The sequence below is a fragment of the Carya illinoinensis genome, chromosome 10, assembly GCF_018687715.1.
Source record: "Carya illinoinensis cultivar Pawnee chromosome 10, C.illinoinensisPawnee_v1, whole genome shotgun sequence".
In the NCBI taxonomy this organism is placed as follows: Eukaryota; Viridiplantae; Streptophyta; class Magnoliopsida; order Fagales; family Juglandaceae; genus Carya; species Carya illinoinensis.
The window spans coordinates 3,067,164-3,089,031 of NC_056761.1; the positions used below are offsets into that span (position 1 = coordinate 3,067,164).

Below are 21,868 nucleotides of genomic sequence, written 5' to 3' on the forward strand. Positions count from 1 at the left end.
AGATCCGGAAATCATCTGAGAGTTCGGTCTCGTGTGCTCCAGCTGATGCAAGGCCTGTGTCCAAGCTCCTTCAGGTCATTCTGTTCCAGATCCGAAGCAGCCGAAACTCCTCGTGCTGGACGTGAAGTATCATCTACGCATGGTTGCCATCCAAGAACACAACCTTCCGATCGACTCACGTGGGTTGAAGGATTGAATACCTCAAGCGAGCCGCGTGAGTCTCTGGGTAATGGTGGTATTTTCGACAAGTCGTGTAAGAATTCTAGATCTATGGACATGGTAGTCGTTGACGTTGCCTTTCTCCATGTCCTTTTGTTGAACTCAAGATTTCAAGTTTCATGTGATTATAAATCTACACATGGATTTTGATGATAACAAATGAATTCAAAGAATAAAGAAGTCTCAAGCTCAAGTTGTCTACACAATGGAGTCAAGCACATCAAGGAAACAAGCATGAGCAAGAAGGGAACAAGTTCACATTAAAATTATAGAGTAATGTTGTAAATCTCTTCAAAATTCGAAATTAGGATTAATGCTCAAAATTAATATTTTATCATAAAGCATTAAAATACATTTTCCACATGTGCATGAATATTTTTGAAAATTAAAATTGAAAATTTTGAAAGATGATTGATTGTCATCTTTTGCATGTGCATGCCTTGATTAAAGGGTTGAACTTTGAAAATATTAAAGATGATTGATTGTCATCTTTCACATGTGCATGTTTTATTTGAATATTTTCAAAAGTGATTGATGCTTTTTTAGACTTATACAAAAAGTAAAAGATTAGGTTTGAATTTTTTGAAAATGAAAGTGTGCTCATTTTCTCATATGCCAAAAGTAAAAGATTAGGTTTGATTTTTTTGAAAAAGTGAATGATGTTGTCTTTGACAATTGAGAAAGAAGAACCTTTTATTTGAATTCTTTGAAAAAGTGAATGATGTTGTCTTTGACAATTGAAAAAGAAGAACCTTTTATTTGAATTTTTTGAAAAAGTGAATGATGTTGTCTTTGACATGTGAATCTTTTTAAATTTGAATATGAAGTCTCATATGCCTATAAATAGATCATTTGAGAGCTTCACATTCACAACACCAAGAGCATACAACATTCATTCAAAGCTTTCATTCTCTCTTTTCTAAACATTGAGCCTTAATCCTTGTTCATTTTGAGAGATATAGCTTGCGCTGTATTGTTCTTATTTCACTCGTTGAGGAGTGTTTTCTGATAACCTACCCACTATCAGCTTTTGTATCAGAAAAAGGGTGTGTATAACCCTTGTGTGTGTAGAAAGTATTCTACACAGGGAATAGTTGAATCACCACGTGTAAGGTGATTGCAAGTGTAGAGGGTGTTCTACACGGATCCTTTGTAGCGGTGTTGTTCAAAGGTGTAATAGGTTTCTATCTCCACCTGAAGGAGGTTGAATAGTGAATTTGGGAATCCTCAAGGGGTAGCTTGAGGCGAGGACGTAGGCAGTGGGGCCGAACCTCGTTAACATACTGAGTTTGCTTCTCTCGTACCCTTACTCCTTATATTTATTGTTATTTCATATTTTGTTTATATTTTATATTATATATTTGATTTATAATTGTTAATTTTTTTTAATACAACTCAATTCACCCCCCCTCTTGTGTTAGTCATCTGGGCAACAATTGGTATCAGAGCTAAGAGCTCTATTATAAGATTAACTATCTTTTGAGTTAAGATCTTATGGCTAACATTGCAGCTTCATTTGGTGAAGGTCAATCTAGTAGTCGGCCTCCACTCTTTTGTGGAGATAATTACTCATTCTGGAAAGTTAGAATGAGAATATTTCTTCAAGCTCAAGGTAGAGAAATATGGAAATGTATTGTAAATGGACCTTATATTCCAACAAAAGTGGTTGGTGGAGTAAAGGTCAAAAAGGAAGAAGAAGAGTTTGATCGTGAAGACGATAGACTTTATACTTTAAATTTAACTGCTATGAATTTATTATATAATGCTCTTAATGGAAATGAGTTTAATAGAATAATGAATTGCGCTACGGCAAAGGAAATTTGGGATAACTTGGAAGTAACTTATGAAGGAACTTCGCAAGTCAAAGAATCAAAAATTTATATTCTTACTCATGAATATGAAATGTTTAAGATGAATGATGATGAATCTATTTCTAGTATGCACACTCGTTTTACTAACATCATAAACAGCTTGACAGCTCTTGGCAAAGTTTATTCCAAGGTAGAGATAGTAAGAAAAATTCTCAACTCTTTACCAAAACGTTGGGAATCAAAAGTTACAGCGATTCTTGAAGCTAGAGACCTCAAGAAGCTCGAAGTCAATGAACTCATCGGGTCACTTATCACCCATGAGTACACATTGAAAAGAGGAGAAGAAGAAGGAAAGCCAAAGAAGAGTTTAGCACTTAAAGCTGTTCCTCATGAAAGTGAAAGTGATGAAGATGAGGAAAATGACGATAAAGATGAAGAAGTTGCGATGATAACAAGAAGAATTCAGAGGTTCTTGAAGAAAAATAGAACTCCTCCGAGGAAATCTTTCAAAAAGTTTTCCAAGAAAGATTCAGGTAAAAACGACACTTTAATTTGTTATAAATGCAATAAACCTGGTCATATCAAGCCAGATTGTCCTCTGCTAAAGAAAGATCGAAACAAGGGCAAGAAAGCAATGAAAGCTACATGGGATGATGATTCAAGTAGCTCAGATAGTGAAGCAAGCAATGAAGAATCAGCAAATCTTTGTCTTATGGCTAAAGATGACATTGAGGTAACAAATCTTGATAATATTGAAAATCCTTCATATGAAGAATTGCAAAATGTTTTAGAAGAGATTTATGAGGAATTTGAAAAATTGGGTATCAAGTATACTGCTTTGAAAAAGAAAAATTCTTCTTTAACAAACGAAATTGAAATTTTAAGAAAAGAAAGTATCATTTTGAAAGATGAAAATCTTGAATTGAATAAGAAGAAAACCGATTTAGAAAATATTGTTAAAAACTTTACGAATGGAAAAAGAAATTTTGAAAAACTTCTTGGTAGTCAAAGATGTGTTTTTGACAAGGCAGGTTTGGGATATATGCCAAAACAAAAATACAAACCTTATAAAAATTTCTTTGATAATCATTCTACCTCAAAGACTAATATTCAAAATTCTTTTCATAAAAATAATTTTGTCAAAAAAGGATATTATTATAATCATTCAAGTTTTTCATATATGTCACATGCTATTTGTAATTTTTGTAATAGAAATGGTCATAATTATCATACTTGTCCTATTAGAAGAAATCATACAATGACTATTAGGGCCATATGGGTACCTAAAAATCTTGTTTCTTCTAATACTAATAAATAAAGGACCCAAAGAACTTGGGTACCAAGAAAAATCATTTTAATTGTTTTTATAGGTATGCATGAAGTCATCCACAAGCAAAAATAAGTGGTTTTTAGATAGTGGATGTTCAAGACACATGACGGGAGACAAGACTAAGTTCTTTGATCTTAGATCTAAAGAAGAAGGACACGTGACATTTGGAGACAACTCGAAAGGGAAGATCGTGGGAATAGGTAAAATTGGTAATGAATCTTCTCTCATAATTGAAGATGTTCTACTTGTTGAAGGTTTAAAACATAATCTTTTGAGCATAAGTCAATTATGTGATAAAGGATTTACAGTTACTTTTAAAATGGATAAATGCATTATTTTGAATGATCATGATTGTAATATTTGTTTTATTGCTTTTAGAAACAATAATGTTTATACAATTGATTTTGAAGAAATTACCTCACAAGATGCTATTTGCTTGTCAGCTCAAAATGAAACTAGTTGGTTATGGCATAGAAGATTAGGTCATGCCAACATGGAACTTATTTCCAAACTTTCAAAAAATGATCTTGTGAGAGGTTTACCAAAAACATATTTTCTTAAAGACAAAATTTGTGATGCATGTCAATTTGGTAAACAAACAAAAACTTCTTTTAAAACTAAGAAACATATTTCCACTACTAGACCATTGCAACTGATACACATGGATCTTTTTGGACCAAATAGAGTTGCAAGTCTAGGAGGAAAATATTATGCATTTGTTATTGTTGATGATTTCTCTAGATATACTTGGGTCATCTTTCTTGCTCATAAAGATGAGGCACATAATGCCTTTACCAAGTTATGCAAGAGAATTCAAAATGAAAAGGGCTATACTATTTCAAGTATCCGAAGTGATAGGGGAAAAGAATTTGTTAATAAAAATATTGAAACATTTTGTGATGAAAACGGTTTTATTCATAATTTTTCTGCTCCTCGAACTCCTCAACAAAATGGGGTAGTAGAGAGGAAAAATAGATCTCTTCAAGAGATGGCAAGAACAATGCTCAATGAGAACAACTTGCCTAGTTATTTTTGGGCCGAAGCGGTAAGTACTGCATGTTATGTTATAAATAGAGTTATGTTAAGGTCTAAATTAGATAAAACCCCCTATGAGCTTTGGAATGAGAAAAAGCCCAACATTGGTTACTTTCATGTATTTGGATGCAAATGTTTTATTTTGAATGACAGAGATAATTTAGGCAAGTTTGATGCAAAATCTGATGAAGGTATTTTTCTCGGGTATTCTACTAATAGTAAAGCTTATAGAGTATTCAACAAAAAGACTTTAACTGTACAAGAATCTATGCATGTAGTATTTGATGAATCTAATTCTCCACTCTCCAAGAAATCTATTGATGAAGAAATAGAAGGTATAAATAACACAGAAAGTCTCAATCTCAACAAAGAGAAAGCAATAGAGGAAGTTCAACATGGAGCCATCAGGAAAGATCATCAAAATTTAATACAAGATGCAACCAAACAGTGGAAATTTGTGAAAGATCATCCAGTGGAACAAATTTTGGGAGAACCTTCACAAGGTGTAAGTACTCGATCATCTCTTAGAAATATTTGTAATCATACTGCTTTTCTATCTCAAATTGAACCCAAAAATATTGATGACGCACTTCTTGATGAATCTTGGATTCTAGCTATGCAAGAAGAGTTGAATCAATTTGAAAGAAATGATGTTTGGACACTTGTTCCTAGACCCAAAAATTATACTATTATTGGAACAAAATGGGTTTTTAGAAACAAGAAAGATGAGTCTGGAGTCATTACTAGAAATAAGGCTCGACTTGTAGCCCAAGGTTTTAATCAAGAAGAAGGAATCGATTATGATGAGACATATGCACCTGTCGCAAGATTAGAAGCTATTCGAATGCTACTTGCATATGCTTGTTATAAAGATTTCAAACTTTTTCAAATGGATGTTAAAAGTGCTTTCTTAAATGGTTTTATAAATGAAGAGGTATATGTTGAGCAACCTCCAGGTTTTGAAAATCATATTTCCCCAAATCATGTTTTCAAACTCACAAAAGCACTATATGGACTTAAACAAGCTCCTAGAGCTTGGTACGAGAGACTCAGTGGTTTCTTGATTGAAAAAGGTTTTTCAAGAGGAAAAATCGACACAACTCTTTTCATTAAATATGAAAATGATGATATTCTTTTGATTCAGATTTATGTTGATGATATAATATTCGGTGCTACTAATGAAAATATGTGTCAAGTTTTTGCTAAGACTATGCAGGAAGAATTTGAGATGAGCATGATGGGTGAACTTACATTCTTTCTCGGATTGCAAATTAAGCAAGCAAAAAGTGGGACATTCATCAATCAATCAAAATATATTAAGGAATTACTGAAGAAGTTTGGGATGGAAAATGCTAAGGAAATTGGAACACCAATGAGCCCATCAACTAAACTTGATAAAGATGAATCCGGTAAGCCAGTTGACTCGAAGATATATCGAGGTATGATTGGTAGCTTATTATATTTAACAGCCAGTAGACCAGATATTATGTTTAGTGTGTGCTTATGTGCACGTTTTCAATCATCTCCAAAAGAATCACATTTAATTGCAGTTAAGCGCATTCTTAGATATCTTAGTGGTACAATTAACCTAGGGTTATGGTACCCTAAGCACACATCTTTCGATTTAATCAGCTACACAGATGCAGATTATGCTGGCTGTAAAATAGATCGAAAAAGCACTAGTGGAGCATGCCATTTCTTAGGTCATGCATTAGTTTCCTGGTTTAGTAAAAAACAAAATTCTGTTGCACTATCTACTGCTGAGGCAGAATATGTTGCTGCGGGTAGTTGTTGTGCTCAAGTTCTCTACATGAAGCAACAACTTGAAGATTTTAAACTCATGTATAATCACATTCCAATCAAATGTGATAATACAAGTGCTATAAATCTTTCAAAGAACCCAATACAACATTCTAGAACTAAGCATATTGAAATAAGGTATCATTTTCTTCGAGATCATGTGCAAAAAGGTGATATAATGTTAGAGTTCACAAACACACACGATCAGTTAGCAGATATTTTCACAAAACCTTTACCAGAAGATAGATTATGTATGATCAGAAGAGAAATAGGTATGATGCATGCTATGAATATCTCTTAAAAGATAGACCAGAGTCAATAAAAATAGAGATAGATTTTTTTTAATACTTTTACATAAATTTGAGATTCTTAGCCTCATGTTTGAGACGCTCATTCTCTTCATACAATATCATGTCATTCTTATTCATGGGAACCGGCAAGCGGAATGAAGAATCTAATAAAGATTTCAACTGTTTATTCTTCTGCCGAATGATTCCTTCCCTTGTGTGAGACTCTTGAACAATTTGTTGAAGTACAACAATTTGTTCTTTGAGCTTTTCAACTTCGTGATTTTTGGCTTGTAGCCGCTGAGAAAAAGCCACAATAGAGGAAGAGTAGCGAGTCCCAAGACTCACCAAGTCATAAATAGCATCAGAATCTGACTTATTAGTCAGATTATTATTTTCTTGCTGCAACATGGCACCAATGGTAGCTGCAGAAAGAACAGGAGGTTGAGATGCAGAATGCCTCATGGATGGATCTAGAGAAATGTTAGAAGAATGAGCCATTGAGAAAAGAATAGAAGGCTTAAAACGAGAATGCTGAAGGAATGCAGATGAGTTATAGAGATGAGATGAAAACTTGATGCGGATTAGATGAACTTCAGGACTGATTTTATAGAGATAGCATAAAGAATAAGACAAACTATTTTCTCTTCAAATCTTATTTAGTCAAAAGAAATACAAGATATGCTGGACACACATTGTCAAAAGTTTTCTTACTAAGCCAGCGAGATTAACAGTAGATTGTCCCTATTTTTCTAGTAAACGATGAACCTCTGCTGTTATCTGCCGATGTTGACCTTGTATCTGAACCCTTTCTCGTTCCAGCTCTTCTATTCGTGGTTGCAGATCATGAGCATACCAATCTGCAAATTTTTTCAACTCTTGGTTTTCTTGCTTTAGCCTTTTATTCTCACTATCCTTATTAGCAAGCTTCTGTCGTAACTCAGATATTTGCATGTTAAGATGATCAATCTCACTCACCCTCGCCATTAACCTTCGAGACATGATCGTAACAGAGGCAGCATATTGATTACTGAGCATTCTTGATTCTGCAATAATCTCAGAATCAGCCTTACTAGAAAAACGGTTCACTGCTCCTATCATGGTATTGACGGCCTCAGGAGAGAAGATTGATGATTGATGCGTCAAGGGTTCCTGATTCAAGTCTGGAACATTAGTGGAAGAGAATTGCTCAGCCATTCTATCGTTGTGGAAAAACAGAACTCAGGTCAAGAAGTGATTATTTTTTGGCATCCGATAGATGAAAATGATCATTTTTTATAGAAACTCGGAGCCTTCAATCCCGTTTGTCAACAACATCAGGCGATTGTTTAAATCTTCAGCCGTATTAAATTCATAGAGTTAGGCCTCGAGGCTTTGCAGCACTTGTCGGGTCACGGACGGCTCCATTTTTCAACTATCTACAGTGACTATTAAACGCATCGTTTTCTTCAGTCCATTTTCTTGTTGCGGATCCTTTTTAATGATGCCAAAAGGGGGAGAAGTGTTAGACTAGAACATTAACATTGTTTAAATTGCTAAACTTGTTATATATGCTTGGAATTATATTTATACTTTTGCTTGAAAAACTAACGCATATTTTCAGGGGGAGCTTAAGTATTAATATAGGTTTCAAGTTCTATCAAATATTTGTCATCATCAAAAAGGGGGAGATTGTTGAACTCAAGATTTCAAGTTTCATGTGATTATAAATCTACACATGGATTTTGATGATAACAAATGAATTCAAAGAATAAAGAAGTCTCAAGCTCAAGTTGTCTACACAATGGAGTCAAGCACATCAAGGAAACAAGCATGAGCAAGAAGGGAACAAGTTCACATTAAAATTATAGAGTAATGTTGTAAATCTCTTCAAAATTCGAAATTAGGATTAATGCTCAAAATTAATATTTTATCATAAAGCATTAAAATACATTTTCCACATGTGCATGAATATTTTTGAAAATTAAAATTGAAAATTTTGAAAGATGATTGATTGTCATCTTTTGCATGTGCATGCCTTGATTAAAGGGTTGAACTTTGAAAATATTAAAGATGATTGATTGTCATCTTTCACATGTGCATGTTTTATTTGAATATTTTCAAAAGTGATTGATGCTTTTTTAGACTTATACAAAAAGTAAAAGATTAGGTTTGAATTTTTTGAAAATGAAAGTGTGCTCATTTTGTCATATGCCAAAAGTAAAAGATTAGGTTTGATTTTTTTGAAAAAGTGAATGATGTTGTCTTTGACAATTGAGAAAGAAGAACCTTTTATTTGAATTCTTTGAAAAAGTGAATGATGTTGTCTTTGACAATTGAAAAAGAAGAACCTTTTATTTGAATTTTTTGAAAAAGTGAATGATGTTGTCTTTGACATGTGAATCTTTTTAAATTTGAATATGAAGTCTCATATGCCTATAAATAGATCATTTGAGAGCTTCACATTCACAACACCAAGAGCATACAACATTCATTCAAAGCTTTCATTCTCTCTTTTCTAAACATTGAGCCTTAATCCTTGTTCATTTTGAGAGATATAGCTTGCGCTGTATTGTTCTTATTTCACTCGTTGAGGAGTGTTTTCTGATAACCTACCCACTATCAGCTTTTGTATCAGAAAAAGGGTGTGTATAACCCTTGTGTGTGTAGAAAGTATTCTACACAGGGAATAGTTGAATCACCACGTGTAAGGTGATTGCAAGTGTAGAGGGTGTTCTACACGGATCCTTTGTAGCGGTGTTGTTCAAAGGTGTAATAGGTTTCTATCTCCACCTGAAGGAGGTTGAATAGTGAATTTGGGAATCCTCAAGGGGTAGCTTGAGGCGAGGACGTAGGCAGTGGGGCCGAACCTCGTTAACATACTGAGTTTGCTTCTCTCGTACCCTTACTCCTTATATTTATTGTTATTTCATATTTTGTTTATATTTTATATTATATATTTGATTTATAATTGTTAATTTTTTTTAATACAACTCAATTCACCCCCCCTCTTGTGTTAGTCATCTGGGCAACACCTTTTTTATTTTAATTTTTCTCTGCCACTCTCTCACACGATTGAACAACCGATCGATGGATTCCGACGCAGATCAGAAGCAGATCGTGCTGATAACGTGTTATAAAATCATGAAAATAGATAGAGAAATTCAAAGATAGATAGAGAGCTCAGAGAGGTTGAGAGAGAATGAGAGATGTTCTCTTATTGATCTATATAACATATAACATCAATATACCCATATATATAGGGTTACAAAAGAGATTATGCTTTTGATGACTAGCACTATGCGTTTGACGGCTAGTTAAATGTGGTCATACAATTCAAGATGTTTTATTACAAGAATAACTTTCCGCATGCGTAATCTTTCTCTCCTAAAAAAAGGCCTCCAATGGGAATGTGTCATGTAGACACTCCATTTGCCAACCATGTTGCTGTGCTATAGAGGATTGTCTCGTCCTCTAGCAGCTCAATTTTGTGCCTAAAGTAGTAGATGCTCTCACCCATGACCGGTCAACGAAATCCCCAACCAAACGTGATGGAGTCGAGCATCATAGAATTAATCGATGTTGATATTGCGCCTCTGGCCTGTTCAAAAATCACACAAGACGATAGAGAGATAATATTTAAGTGGTTCGACAATTTACCTATGTCCACTAAAGCGGAAACTCAGTATTTTCAATATGTTTGTATAAAATTACAAACACTCATAAACAACTCTCTATCTCTCAAAATGACCATCTGTTCTGGATTTCCCCAGAACCTAAATTGCGCCCTCAACCCTCTGCTTGATCGCTCACCGCAGTGAGAATGATTTTAATCTTCAGCAAATGATCTCCTTTTATAGGAGAAGCCATGGGGACAAACTCCCACACTTATTGACCAAGAGGGAGCCTTCTTTTGGTGCAACAATTTTGGTCAACATTTGCTGCTAGAAACTTTCGGTGGATGGGTGGGTGGCTGCAACTTCAAGTAACATTTCAGACTTAGGGGGTTTCCAGCAGTCGAGATCATCGATGTCATGTCCCTCGTCTCAATCTGCATGTTCTTGGTAGTCCTTCTCTCTCTCTCTCTCTCTCTCTCTCTCTCTCTCTCTCTCTCTCTCTCTCTCTCTCTCTCTCTCTCTCTCTCTCTCTCTCTCTCTCCTTCCTTCCAATCTCCTCTCCTCTCCTTCTTCTTCTATTTCCATTCTCATCGCTGCCAACCTCATCTACCTTAAGAGCCCTTCCAACTCTATCCCCTAAAAGCTAGAAGGCACTCTCTTAAACTCCTTGGTCTTCGTCATCCTCATCACCATCATCACATTCCTCCTCCTTATCCTCTACTACTACAACTTTACCAATTTCTTAAAGAACTAAATGCGTTTCTCCACCTTTTTCGTGCTCGCTACCATGGGTGGCTCCATCTTCCTCTCCATAATCTAGCATTTCTCCATACCTATCAACTCTATCACTTGCTTCTTGCTACTTTTCACTTTTACGGTCGTGAGTGTGCTATTGAGGTTGGGAGTTTTCCAAATGAGGATGCTGACAACGGCAGAGATCAAAGGGAGAGTTCCCCATTGGTAGGTCATTCACTAAGAAAGGCATTCATTGATTAGTGGATCTTCAGAGTATTCAATTGTGGTTGTTGCTTCTGATTGAGCTTGGGATCCAGAGTCCGAGATTATTGATGAGGAGATGTCTCCACTAGTTGAGATGATGGGGGTGGGGAACAACAGAGAGTGGACTAGGAGGGATAATGCAAAGGTGACGAGTAGAGGTATTAAACTTGGCCTTGGAGACTTTGTTTTCTATAGTGATCTTGTGAGCAGAGCTGTAATGTATGATCTTGTGACAGTATATGCTTGTTACCTTGCAGTTATTTCGAGACTTGGCTGCAGTTTTAAGGGCTGTGATTGGATGAAGGGATGCAACAAGATGAAGGGTGTGACGAGCTGGAGAGATTCGTCAGGTTGCAACAGGCTGGGGAGGTGTGGCAGTGTGGAGTGAAAGTGAGGTGGAGTGGTGTGGGTAGTCGAGACTTGGGAGCGGTTTAAGCTTCACTCCAGAAGAAAATTTTCAGGCGACCACTTGTATTTGATTTTGCAGTTCACAGGATTTAGGTGAGTATTGCTGACGTGTCAACTTTTTATTTGTTGCCATTGAGTGTTTCAGAATGGCTTAACTGTTCAAAAAAAGGACTGACAGAATAACTCTTAGAGAGTATTTTTATTATAAGATTTCTATACTATACATTGTTTACTTAACATAATTTAATTTAGAAAATAAATTTTAAGTTTTGGATTTTACAAATTAAATCTTAAAATTAAAGTTATGCAAATGGTATTCTCTACACACTGACTTGAAAATATAATAACTATTATATAAAAGTAAAGAGAGTGAGTTTCTAAGAAAATATCACATTATATTTCTAAACAAATGTTTATGATATAAGTTGATATAATATAGAATTTGATAAGCAATTTTGATCTTCAAATGCAAAAAACCAGTTTTCTATATAAAAGAACTAAACATTTTAAATTCAACATTTTAATTGTGTTATATTATTATGTTATTGAAATAAAAGAGGTCTCATATTTCAAAATTTTCCAAAGATTCTTACTAAGGTCTATATTTAGCCACCCTATTCCTCTATTAATGAGCTTTGCATATAACAAGGCAGTGCCTTAGCTAAGAATCTAATGGGTTGATAAAAAATTTGAGTCAGAAACCTCACTCCCTTGTTTTTTTTTAAAAAAGGCGTTGAATTATTGCGAGGCCCGAGTCATATTATTTTCACAAATTCTCACAAAACTCAAACTTTTAATTATTTTCACATTATTTATCTTAATTCATGTTGTTTTTAATTTTTATAAAATTAAGACTTCAATTTTAAAAAATTTATGACTAAGTAACTCTATTAATTTCTTATTAAAAAAATAACGGCATAATTAACATATGGCATCGCGTTAATTTTCTAACAAAAAATTTACGAAGATAATCTAATTAAGAATTTCTTAAGATTAAGTATTAATTTTGCAAAAATTATAAAAGTTGGAGTCCTGTGTATAAATTTCTTAAGAATTTCACACGCCGCTAACAAAAATTATTGAAGGTGATGGCTCCAACGGTCGAAAATGTTTAAATAAAAAAACCCTACTTGCTTTATGCGTCTCTGGCGTTACAAACTCTCGTCAGCTGCTCCAAACTCGAACAGCTCTCTTTCTTCAATTTCATCACAATTTCTCTCCCTCATTTTCTTGGCCCAAATTTCTACATTTACACGATCAAAAGCGGTTCGGAGATTCAGGATCGGAGCAAAGCTTCCTCAAGCTTCTCTGCTACTAAATATCCCTGCACACAATTCAATTCTCACTTTTGATCTTCAACTACTCTAATTCCCATTTTCGTTTTTGTAGATTTTCTGAAGGTATGGAACCAGAAAACATCGATTGGAACAACGTAGAATCGGTATTCATTGAAGATGACACGTACGAGAACTACGATGCACCTCAATGGGTTGATCTCTCTGCCCCGGACCAGCCCTTTCACGATGAGCCCTGGTTCTGCACTCCAGGTAAATCCCAGTATTCTTTTACTCCAAGTTTGTTACCTTTAAACGAAAAGGAAATACGAAATGGTTAAAAAAAAAAAAACAAATGGTCGAAACCCATTTTTTCTGGGGTTCTATATTTATTAATTTTCGCTTCGGGCATTGCAGAATGCAATCATCAGAAGAATAATGAAGATTTTCTGAAACCAGTGCTCCTTTCGAAGGTTCCAATCGATGCGTTTTTGCTAGTATGATTCTTCTGTTTTGTAAGATAAACATCTCAAGCAAAAGCGTGGATATTTTGTATTTTCAGGTTAAGCTTCTAAGAACAGCTTCCATTTCGGAAATCCTTCCATTCAGGGATAGGAATCACAGGTATCATTCAAATCCACCACCGTTTGGTTTTCAATAAAATGCAGTATAGTAATGAGAATTTGAGTCTCACTATTTCAAGCACAAATAATTAACAAATTTTTTGCACATATTTAAGTAAGCTAACTCTCTTTACTGGATTTACTTTTGAGCAGAAATATGAAGCTAAAAGAAAAGGAAATAAATTCATCTTCATCTACAAACTTTCCCGATTCAAAGTCTTTGAAAACGAAAGGATCATATTATTCACAGAGTTCTATTGAAGACGGCGAAAACAGGAATCCAAACGTTTCTGCTCCCATTCCTAATGGGAGGACCAGATCAGAGAAAGCAACAAGGAAATCAAGCGCAGAGAACGAGAAGAAATCGGTTGAGTTGTCAGAGAATTCGTCAAAGCATGACCGGAAACCGCAGATGAGGAGTACATTCTCGGCGCGTAATTTGCTGGGCGGACGGGAAATTCTGAATCAGATCACAGAATTCTGTTCGGAATTGAAGAAACTGGGGAGGAGGAGGAGTTGGAAGAAAGGGACCAAAGCGAAAGAACAGGATGGGGTTTTAGGCGAGCTAAAGAAGAGAGTTAGAGACAGAGAGAGGAGTCCTCTGCTTGTGGTTAAAGAAGGACACGTCTAAAGCATGGAACAGAGAGAGAAACAGAAGAAACAGAGGAGGGAAGATAGTTTTTTTTTTTTCTTTTAATTTATTTAAAATAGTCTCTGATCAAAGTTTCTTCCAACCAATTGTGAATGCTGACATTTAGAATATTAATTTCAATTTTTATTAACAACCGATTTGATCTATTTATAAGATACAAACCTTCATGTAACAACCCTGAAATGTAGTGAATGTCATATTTGCTCTGTGGTTTTGAACTTCAGAACAGGATCCTCCTAATACTTAAACCATTCCCATCTAGTTCGTTGGTAAAGCTTGCTGGATCTGTATCAATGGCTTCTGGTTTTTCTATATTTAGGGCATAAAAAATGGTAAAGAAATTGGATTTTTCAGGCAGATGTACTTTGAAAATACCGCAAGGAAAATGCCAATCCTCTGTGGAGCATTCTCATGCCATTATCCCCGAACCAGAGAAGGTTCATTCTGTATGGAGAGCAGTATTTGTCTTCAACTTCAAGAGAGAGAGAAGATTGACATTCATATATTCTTTGGACCCTGTACACACATATCAATAAGATTGTAATGTTCTTGCATTTCCTGTGTTGCATTTTAACCTAAAATGGAGGAGCGCTCATGATAAGGAGCCTTTTCTCTAACGTAGCTGCAATATCTGCATGACTATCATGATTTATAATGACAAGAATGTGGTGTTGGCAGGGTTTAGTGTCTAGGGGTACTTCCATTTGGGGTGTGTGTGTGTGTGTGTGTGTGTGTGTGAGAGAGAGAGAGAGAGAGAGAGAGAGAGAGAGAGAGAGAGAGAGAGAGAGAGAGAGAGAGAGAGGGAAGGCAAGCATGGGATAAAGGTGAAGGCAGTCCCGGGTTTCAGGTTGTGAATGGCATGAAAACATGTGAAAAAGAGCTCGTGAAAATGTAAAATGTTAGTGAGGTGGGGGGCTCTTTTTGAAAATTATACTCAACTTCACCTATATTTATGGACAACCAACGCCCATAGAATCCAAGGAAAAGATCGTCACACTTCATTCAAAGCACTCACTTCCTTTTCTACACACACTTGATGGTTCAAAAGCAGTCTTGCAAAATATTCCAGTCACCACCTCAACATTTAATGCACTCTTACAAGTCCCACCTATGAGGAAAACCAAAACAAAAACCAGTCGTTGGTAACAGATAAATCTTAAAACACATCTTCGAATGCTCTGCTCGTACATGGGATTACAAGTACAAAGTTTCCCTCCAACCTAATCTATTCATTTGCTGGTATCAGATATGGGGAGTTGGATTATTACAAATGGGAGTTTTTAACAATCAAGGGAGATAGAAATGTATTTTGACTGTAAAAATCTAATCGATTTTTTCTATGAAATGGTAATGATATGAAATGCAACCCAAATGATTTTGTGACTTTTAGAATGTGGCTTTTATAATTTTGTTGAAAAGTAGAAATTTAAATGTAAATTCATTATCAAGAATAATGAAGAGTAAAAGTAAAGTAAAACTGTAAAACCATGCATGGATCATGAGTAAGAACATGCATAGATCCATCTATACGCTTGTTAACGGTCACAGACTCACATGGGCTAGAATAGTTTCAAACGTGAACGCATTTAAAGTTTTAAACCAAGCTGCACTCTCACTTCCTACATATCCCGCGCCTTTCAATCCATAGTCCGCAGTCCCAACACGTACTATCACTTCCTACTCACTTAGCTTTCATAGACACCCCAAATCAAGCCATGGAGGGTGGCAGATCTCCATTAAAGCCATGGAGGAAAGGTCCAACAAGAGGCAAAGGTGGCCCTCTGAATGCCTCATGCGAGTACCGGGGCGTTCGACAAAGAACATGGGGAAAATGGGTTGCTGAAATAAGAGAGCCTAAGAAGAGAACTAGACTCTGGTTAGGCTCTTTTGCCACAGCCGAAGAGGCTGCCATGGCTTATGATGAGGCTGCAAGAAGATTGTATGGACCAGATGCTTATCTCAATCTTCCCCACCTTCAGCCAAACCCCAATTCTATGGTTAATTCCCACAAGTTCAAATGGTTTCCTCCCAAGAATTTCATTCCCACGTTTCCTTCTTGTGGATTGCTCAATATAACTGCCCAGCCTAGTGTTCATGTCATTCATCAGAGGCTCCAAGAACTTAAGCAAAATGGGGTTCAAAGCCAAACCCCTTCTTGTAGTTCATCCTCGTGCGATTCAAAAGCTGAATTCCAGACCATGAGTGACAAAACCCAAGAAGAAAGTCCAGCAGTGAAGGAGAAAGATGCTGAAATTTCATCCTGTGAGGAGAAACCACAGATTGATCTCCACGAGTTTCTTCAGCAGCTAGGCATATTGAAAGAAGAGAGACAGACGAAATCAACTGATACCACAGTAAACTTTGCGACGCCAGAAGCTCCTTTGACAGAATGTGGTGACCAACTTGGAAACTTTGCTGACGAGAGTTTCAACTGGGATACACTAACCGAGATGCATGGGATTACAGATCAAGGAGCGGAAGCCAGTTACCACCAGAGTTATGACTTAAGTGAAGAGCTCAGTTTACCTACTTCCATTTGGAATTTCTGAGAAGATCAACTGGTTTTGGAAGAAATAGAGTTTAGCTTTAGTGGACTTGAAAATTAGTTAAATAAGGTAAACTAAAAATCGCTTAAGCTAGGCCATAGTCAGTTTGGCTTAAAACCTACTTTTCCATGTCTTGGTAGAAATCAGTTCACTTTGACCATATGTGCGTGTTTTTGAGAGAGAGATAGAGACAGAAGACTATTATAGTAGTGATTTTAGCAGAGGCTGCGAGAAATTTGCTGTTCAACTTGTAGTGGCATTGAAAACGAAATTGAACTTGGTTTTATGCTTAATGGTTGATGGGAACTGATCGAGATAGGGTCTTCTTTGCAACTCTGCATGTTTGTGCTCAGTTCCTACTCAACTGAGGGAAACTTACAGGAAACATGATACAAACTGAATACAGAAAAGTTTTATTCTTCTCCTGGGCTTTCAACACCTGGGATTCTAGTAAATGATAATCAGAAGATCTATATGCTAATGGAAACATCGTATTTGTCATACACTAAGATATCATTTCAAGAAGGATTAACAAAACAATTGTCAACGGACAAAGGCTCACGCATAGAAGTGATGATTCCAATGGAAATTGCCCTATGAATATTCGAGGTTTAGATTGTTGCGTCTCCGGCCTGTCCAAAAATCACACAAGACAATAGAGAGACAATATTTAAGTGGTTCGACAACTTGTCTACGTCCACTGAAGTGAAAAATTAGTATTTTCAATATGTTTGTACAATTTTACAAACACTCATAAACAACTCTCTATCTCTATCAAATGACCTCTGTTCTGGATTTCTCCATAACCTATTTTCGCCATCAGCCCTGCCTTGATCTCTCACCGCAATTAGGATAATTTATCTTTAGCAAATGACCTCCTTTTATAAGAGGAGCCATTGTGGACAAAACTCTCACGTTTCTTGACCAAAATGCAGTCTCTTTTGATTTTGCTGGAAAGCTCAGTTGGTGGGTGGCCTAATAGAGCTAAGAAATAAAACGGTGCCTAATAATCCAAGAAAGAAAACGGTGTACACTTGGGTGGTTTTTCAACATAGATGTGTGCTTGAATATATTTAAAGTGGAAAATCATGGTATAAAACAGTTAGCAACAAACATGAATTTAGAGTCAAAAACTCAAAATAATTGTTGTGCCTCCAACCTGTCCGAAAATCACACAAGACAATTTTAAAGTGATTCAGCAAATTGCTTACGTTCACTGGAGCCTCTTTTATAGAGTCTGTACAAGATTTATAAAAATTTACAAATTCTCATCTCTCCCTCACGTCCCTCTTTCTCTCTGTTTTTTTCTTTCTCCCCCCAATGTTGCTGCTGCCTCGCCCCACTTTCTGCACCTGAGCTCTCTCCTATTTATAGGAGAGAGCAGTCTACAACTTACAATTTCGGTGGAGGGATTTACGGAAGAAATGGAGGTGCAGACACTGTGGGTGTCTGTGGGAGGCCCCTAATATGCCAAGGGAGAGAACGGTGCTTCTCTCTGTTTTCACACTACAGGTGGTTTTTCAACAATCACCCCCTCCACCCAAGTGTGCCATATTAGGCTGCTTGCAAACTGATTCATTATTCAAATGAATGCACCTCTTTCTTTGACATGAGAGATTTCCGCTATCAAATGCATCTGCAGGTACGTCTTCAAATGGATATCCAGATGCCTCTCCAAATGCATTCGCATCGTCTACATCCACGAAGCTTGCAAGGGATTTTCTTCAGAGTAGATTTACAAGTGCTTTACTACACAATCTCAACTCTCTAGGATTCTTCTTTCGCTCGAGTCCATGAGTCCGTACTCATGCACACCTTGAGCGAACTGAGTTTCACTCGAGCCACATCCGAGCGAACAATCTGCCGGGTGCCTTTACAGCTTTCAAAATAGGCTCCATAATCCTACAATCACACCAATCTCCAACTTGGAGACTGGTTCTCAACATGCTAGCCTCTATCTCTAGCATGATCTAGCATGATCCCTTACCATCTTTGCAATTTTACAGCTCATGTCTTCAAATTAGAAGACTAACTAAAGTGATGCATAACTTTAGTTTATCACGTACAGTGCCCTTAATCAACACATCTACATAGGGGAACACATATCCCACTGCACTGGGAATCAATGGTCTCGCACGGACCTTGACACATATCAGAGAACCTGTTGCTGAGGTCTCCATCTCTGACTTGGCCGACTGACTACTCATCCTGCTGCTAACATATCATGTTTCCAGTCGATGTGTCCATCTTGTGTGCAGTCTCTGCTAACTTCGACTTGCATAATCTCCACTCTTGCAAGATTTTCTTCATACCGTAGTTCACTACCTTCATTCAGCAGGATATAGTTTAAGGTAGTAACCACCATGGAAGTCTAATCGTCTTGGTAGTTATGTGATCATTAAATTTAGGTGTAGATATCCCTGGAACATCTGACATTTTGTTCCCATCTCTCACACCTTTGCTTCATGTCGTGGTCTAGAGAGATTTCTTCAAGTTTAGATGAGGAAAAGTAAAACTGAGTTCCTTTAACTTTCTCATCTAATTCACACGATCATTATCACGAGCCAAGACCAACGAATCATTTGTGACCTTCCACGCCTTTTTGAGAAAACACTACTGAATGATTGATGTCTTCAAGCTATCTTTAACAGCATTGTGCACTGCAAGAAATGCAACGCCATGTATTTCTTCAGTCACCATATTCACAGCATCATTCTCAATTTTCTCCTGATTTTAGCAGTCTCTTGTAGCCTGTCTTGCCACAATTTCTAGCGAGTCATCTGTTGTCCAGATCTTGACTTGCCTCTGTCCTTACTATCAACATTCAGGACCAACAACTCGAGATCTTGCCAGAATCTCTTCTGCGTACCCCTTTATCTAGGATAAGATCTCTTACATTAAGAGACTTCAACTTTGACTTCTTTGCAGAATTATTCATAGCCATTCTCATGAACTCCCAACCTTTTGACCACAACGTCAAATGCTATTGGGCAACAATAGTATCTTCTGCATTTTCTGAAGTTGAACTGTTTCTTCATCTGCACTTTGTTATTTGCAATTTGCTTTTCAAAGAAAGCCACAATGAGATCTGTTGCGGTTCTTCTCTTAATAACATTATACTCCATGAGTTGTATGACTGCAAAAAATCTGCTGATATAACAAGTTAATCAGCATCGTCCAATGATCTGAAGTTTGCTCCTCAAACTTCACGATCCCAACTGGCTTAAATCAAGCCCAAACGAACTAAGTCCAGCAACATTGGATTCCAACTGGCTGACATCAAGCCCCAAAACCAATGAGTCTGGCACGACTCCAACTGGTTGCGATCAAGCCCAAAACAAACGAGTCCGTCATGACTCCAACTGGCTGCGATCAAGCCCTAAACACATAAGTCCATCATGACTCCAACTGGCTGTGATCAAGCCCAAAACAAATGAGTCTGGCATGACTCCAACTGGTTGCGATCAAGCCCAAAACAAACGAGTCTGTCACGACTCCAACTGGCTGCGATCAAGCCCTAAACACATGACTCCATAATGACTACAATTGGCTGCGATCAAGCCCAAAACAAATGATTCCATTACGACTCCGACTGGCTACGATCAAGCCCACAACTGATCTGCAACTATGAAAGGTTCAGATCGAAAATACCGATGGCGAATCTCAACATTCCCACAGTACCGATGAGTCCAGAATGATCCAAATAGTTTGTCAGTACTATTTGATCATCGCAATGGAACTCCAATTGGCGTGGATCTAGCCCAAAATGATCTGCAACACGTGGACGATTCAGATCAAAAGTACCGATGGTGAATCTCAACATTCCCACCGTACCGATATGTCCGGAATGATCCAAATAGTTTGTCAGCACTATTTGATCATCACAATGGAACTCCAACTGGCGTAGATCTAGCCCAAAATGATCTGTAACACGTGGACGATTCAAATCAAATGTACCGGTGACGAATCTCAACATTTCCACCGTACCGATGTGTTCGGAATGATCCAAATAGTTTGTCAGCACTATTTGATCATCGCAATGGAATTCCAACTGGCGTAGATCTAGCTCAAAAAAGATCTGAAAAAAGGACGGTTCTGATCTGTCTGGCGCGTGGGATGCACGCGCCGAGTAGGGCGTCTGGGCAGCGCGTGGGCGCGTGGATCACACGCGCTACAGTTCTGTGTGCGCGTGGGGAGCGTGTGAGGCGTGTATATAACACGCGCTGAACCTTTGTAGGGTGCATGAGAGCACGTGAGCGCGTGTCTGACAAGCTTCTTCCTCCTCTGGAGCGTGTGGGGGCGCGTGTGGATCACTCGTCTTCAACCTCCAATGCGCGTGGGGGCGCGTGGGTTGCAGCAGATGCACGTGCCGATCTTCTAGGGGCGCGTGTGGGCTCGTCCGACCTCCATTTTTTATTCCGTTTGCGGAAACGGATTCGTCTCGACCCGAGGAACACCCTGGAGTTGTCAAAAATTGATTTTAAGCAACTTAAATTTTCAGACAGCTCGAACCAGAGCTCTGCTACCAATTGTTGTGCCTCCGGCCTGTTCGAAAAACCACCAGACAATTTTAAAGTAGTTCAGCAAATTGCTTACGTTCACTGGAGCATCTTTTATAGAATCTGTACAAGATTTATAAAAATCTACAAATCCTCATCTCTCCTTCACGTCTCTCTTTCTCTCTGTTTTTTTCTTTCTCCCCCAATGCTGCTGCCTCGCCCCACTTTCTGCACCTGAGCTCTCTCCTATTTATAGGAGAGCAGTCTACAACTTACAATTTCGGTGGAGGGATTTACGGAAGAAATGGAGGTGCAGACATTGTGGGTGTCTGTGGGAGGCGCCTAATATGCCAAGGGAGAGAACGGTGCTTCTCTCTGTTTTCACACTGCAAGTGGTTTTTCAACAATAATAAGATGTAGACATTCTTGAATGACACATTTGAAAGAAAAAAAGGTCAAATTCTGTCATATTGAGAATGTGAAGCTGTATAGTGAAACATTCCCATAGACTTTTGACAATTCCCTCATAATAATGAAGGTAGATGATCGACACCCCTTACCATGACCCATTCTCTAGTAAGGAAGATCAAGCATTTCCGTGAAAATATTTAAGCAGTCATGGTAAAACGCATAGTTTTACTTTTGACACAATCCATATACCATGCATGAAATACACTCATCAACACAATGCGTGATAGAGATGAGTAATATGCGTCTATCAGCCGAGATTCCAGAAACTTGAAACGGGGTTGTCAGGTAGAAGAAGTACAGAATTATCTTCCCTATGGT

The 21,868-nt window shown here is 37.3% G+C and overlaps 2 protein-coding genes and 1 long non-coding RNA gene across 3 annotated transcripts; 2 read left to right on the forward strand and 1 right to left on the reverse strand.

The window, feature by feature from the left end:
* Nucleotides 1-243: 243 nt before the first annotated feature.
* On the reverse strand, nucleotides 244-9,673 carry LOC122279562. The gene is made up of 2 exons (XR_006229625.1): nucleotides 9,497-9,673; nucleotides 244-309 (listed from the first exon to the last, which is right to left on the reverse strand). It is a non-coding gene; the product is annotated as an uncharacterized LOC122279562 (long non-coding RNA).
* Nucleotides 9,674-12,611: 2,938 nt separating this feature from the next.
* Nucleotides 12,612-14,257, forward strand: LOC122279559. Its single transcript, XM_043090258.1, has 4 exons — nucleotides 12,612-13,032; nucleotides 13,177-13,232; nucleotides 13,322-13,383; nucleotides 13,536-14,257. Exons 1-4 carry the CDS (start codon nucleotides 12,888-12,890, stop codon nucleotides 14,011-14,013), a joined length of 741 nt encoding a protein of 246 aa, XP_042946192.1. The 5' UTR covers nucleotides 12,612-12,887; the 3' UTR covers nucleotides 14,014-14,257.
* Nucleotides 14,258-15,608: 1,351 nt separating this feature from the next.
* LOC122279558 (dehydration-responsive element-binding protein 2F-like) lies at nucleotides 15,609-16,913 on the forward strand. Its single transcript, XM_043090256.1, has one exon. It carries the CDS (start codon nucleotides 15,750-15,752, stop codon nucleotides 16,581-16,583), a length of 834 nt encoding a protein of 277 aa, XP_042946190.1. The 5' UTR covers nucleotides 15,609-15,749; the 3' UTR covers nucleotides 16,584-16,913.
* Nucleotides 16,914-21,868: the final 4,955 nt, after the last annotated feature.

Excerpts from the sequence above, each read along its gene's own strand:
- LOC122279559 (XM_043090258.1), top strand. The coding sequence starts at position 12,888 with ATGGAACCAGAAAACATCGATTGGAACAACGTAGAATCGGTATTCATT. Across the intron at positions 13,233-13,321 it reads AACCAGTGCTCCTTTCGAAG|GTTAAGCTTCTAAGAACAGC; the intron begins GTTCCAATCGAT and ends TTGTATTTTCAG. Across the intron at positions 13,384-13,535 it reads TTCAGGGATAGGAATCACAG|AAATATGAAGCTAAAAGAAA; the intron begins GTATCATTCAAA and ends ACTTTTGAGCAG.
- LOC122279558 (XM_043090256.1), top strand. The coding sequence starts at position 15,750 with ATGGAGGGTGGCAGATCTCCATTAAAGCCATGGAGGAAAGGTCCAACA.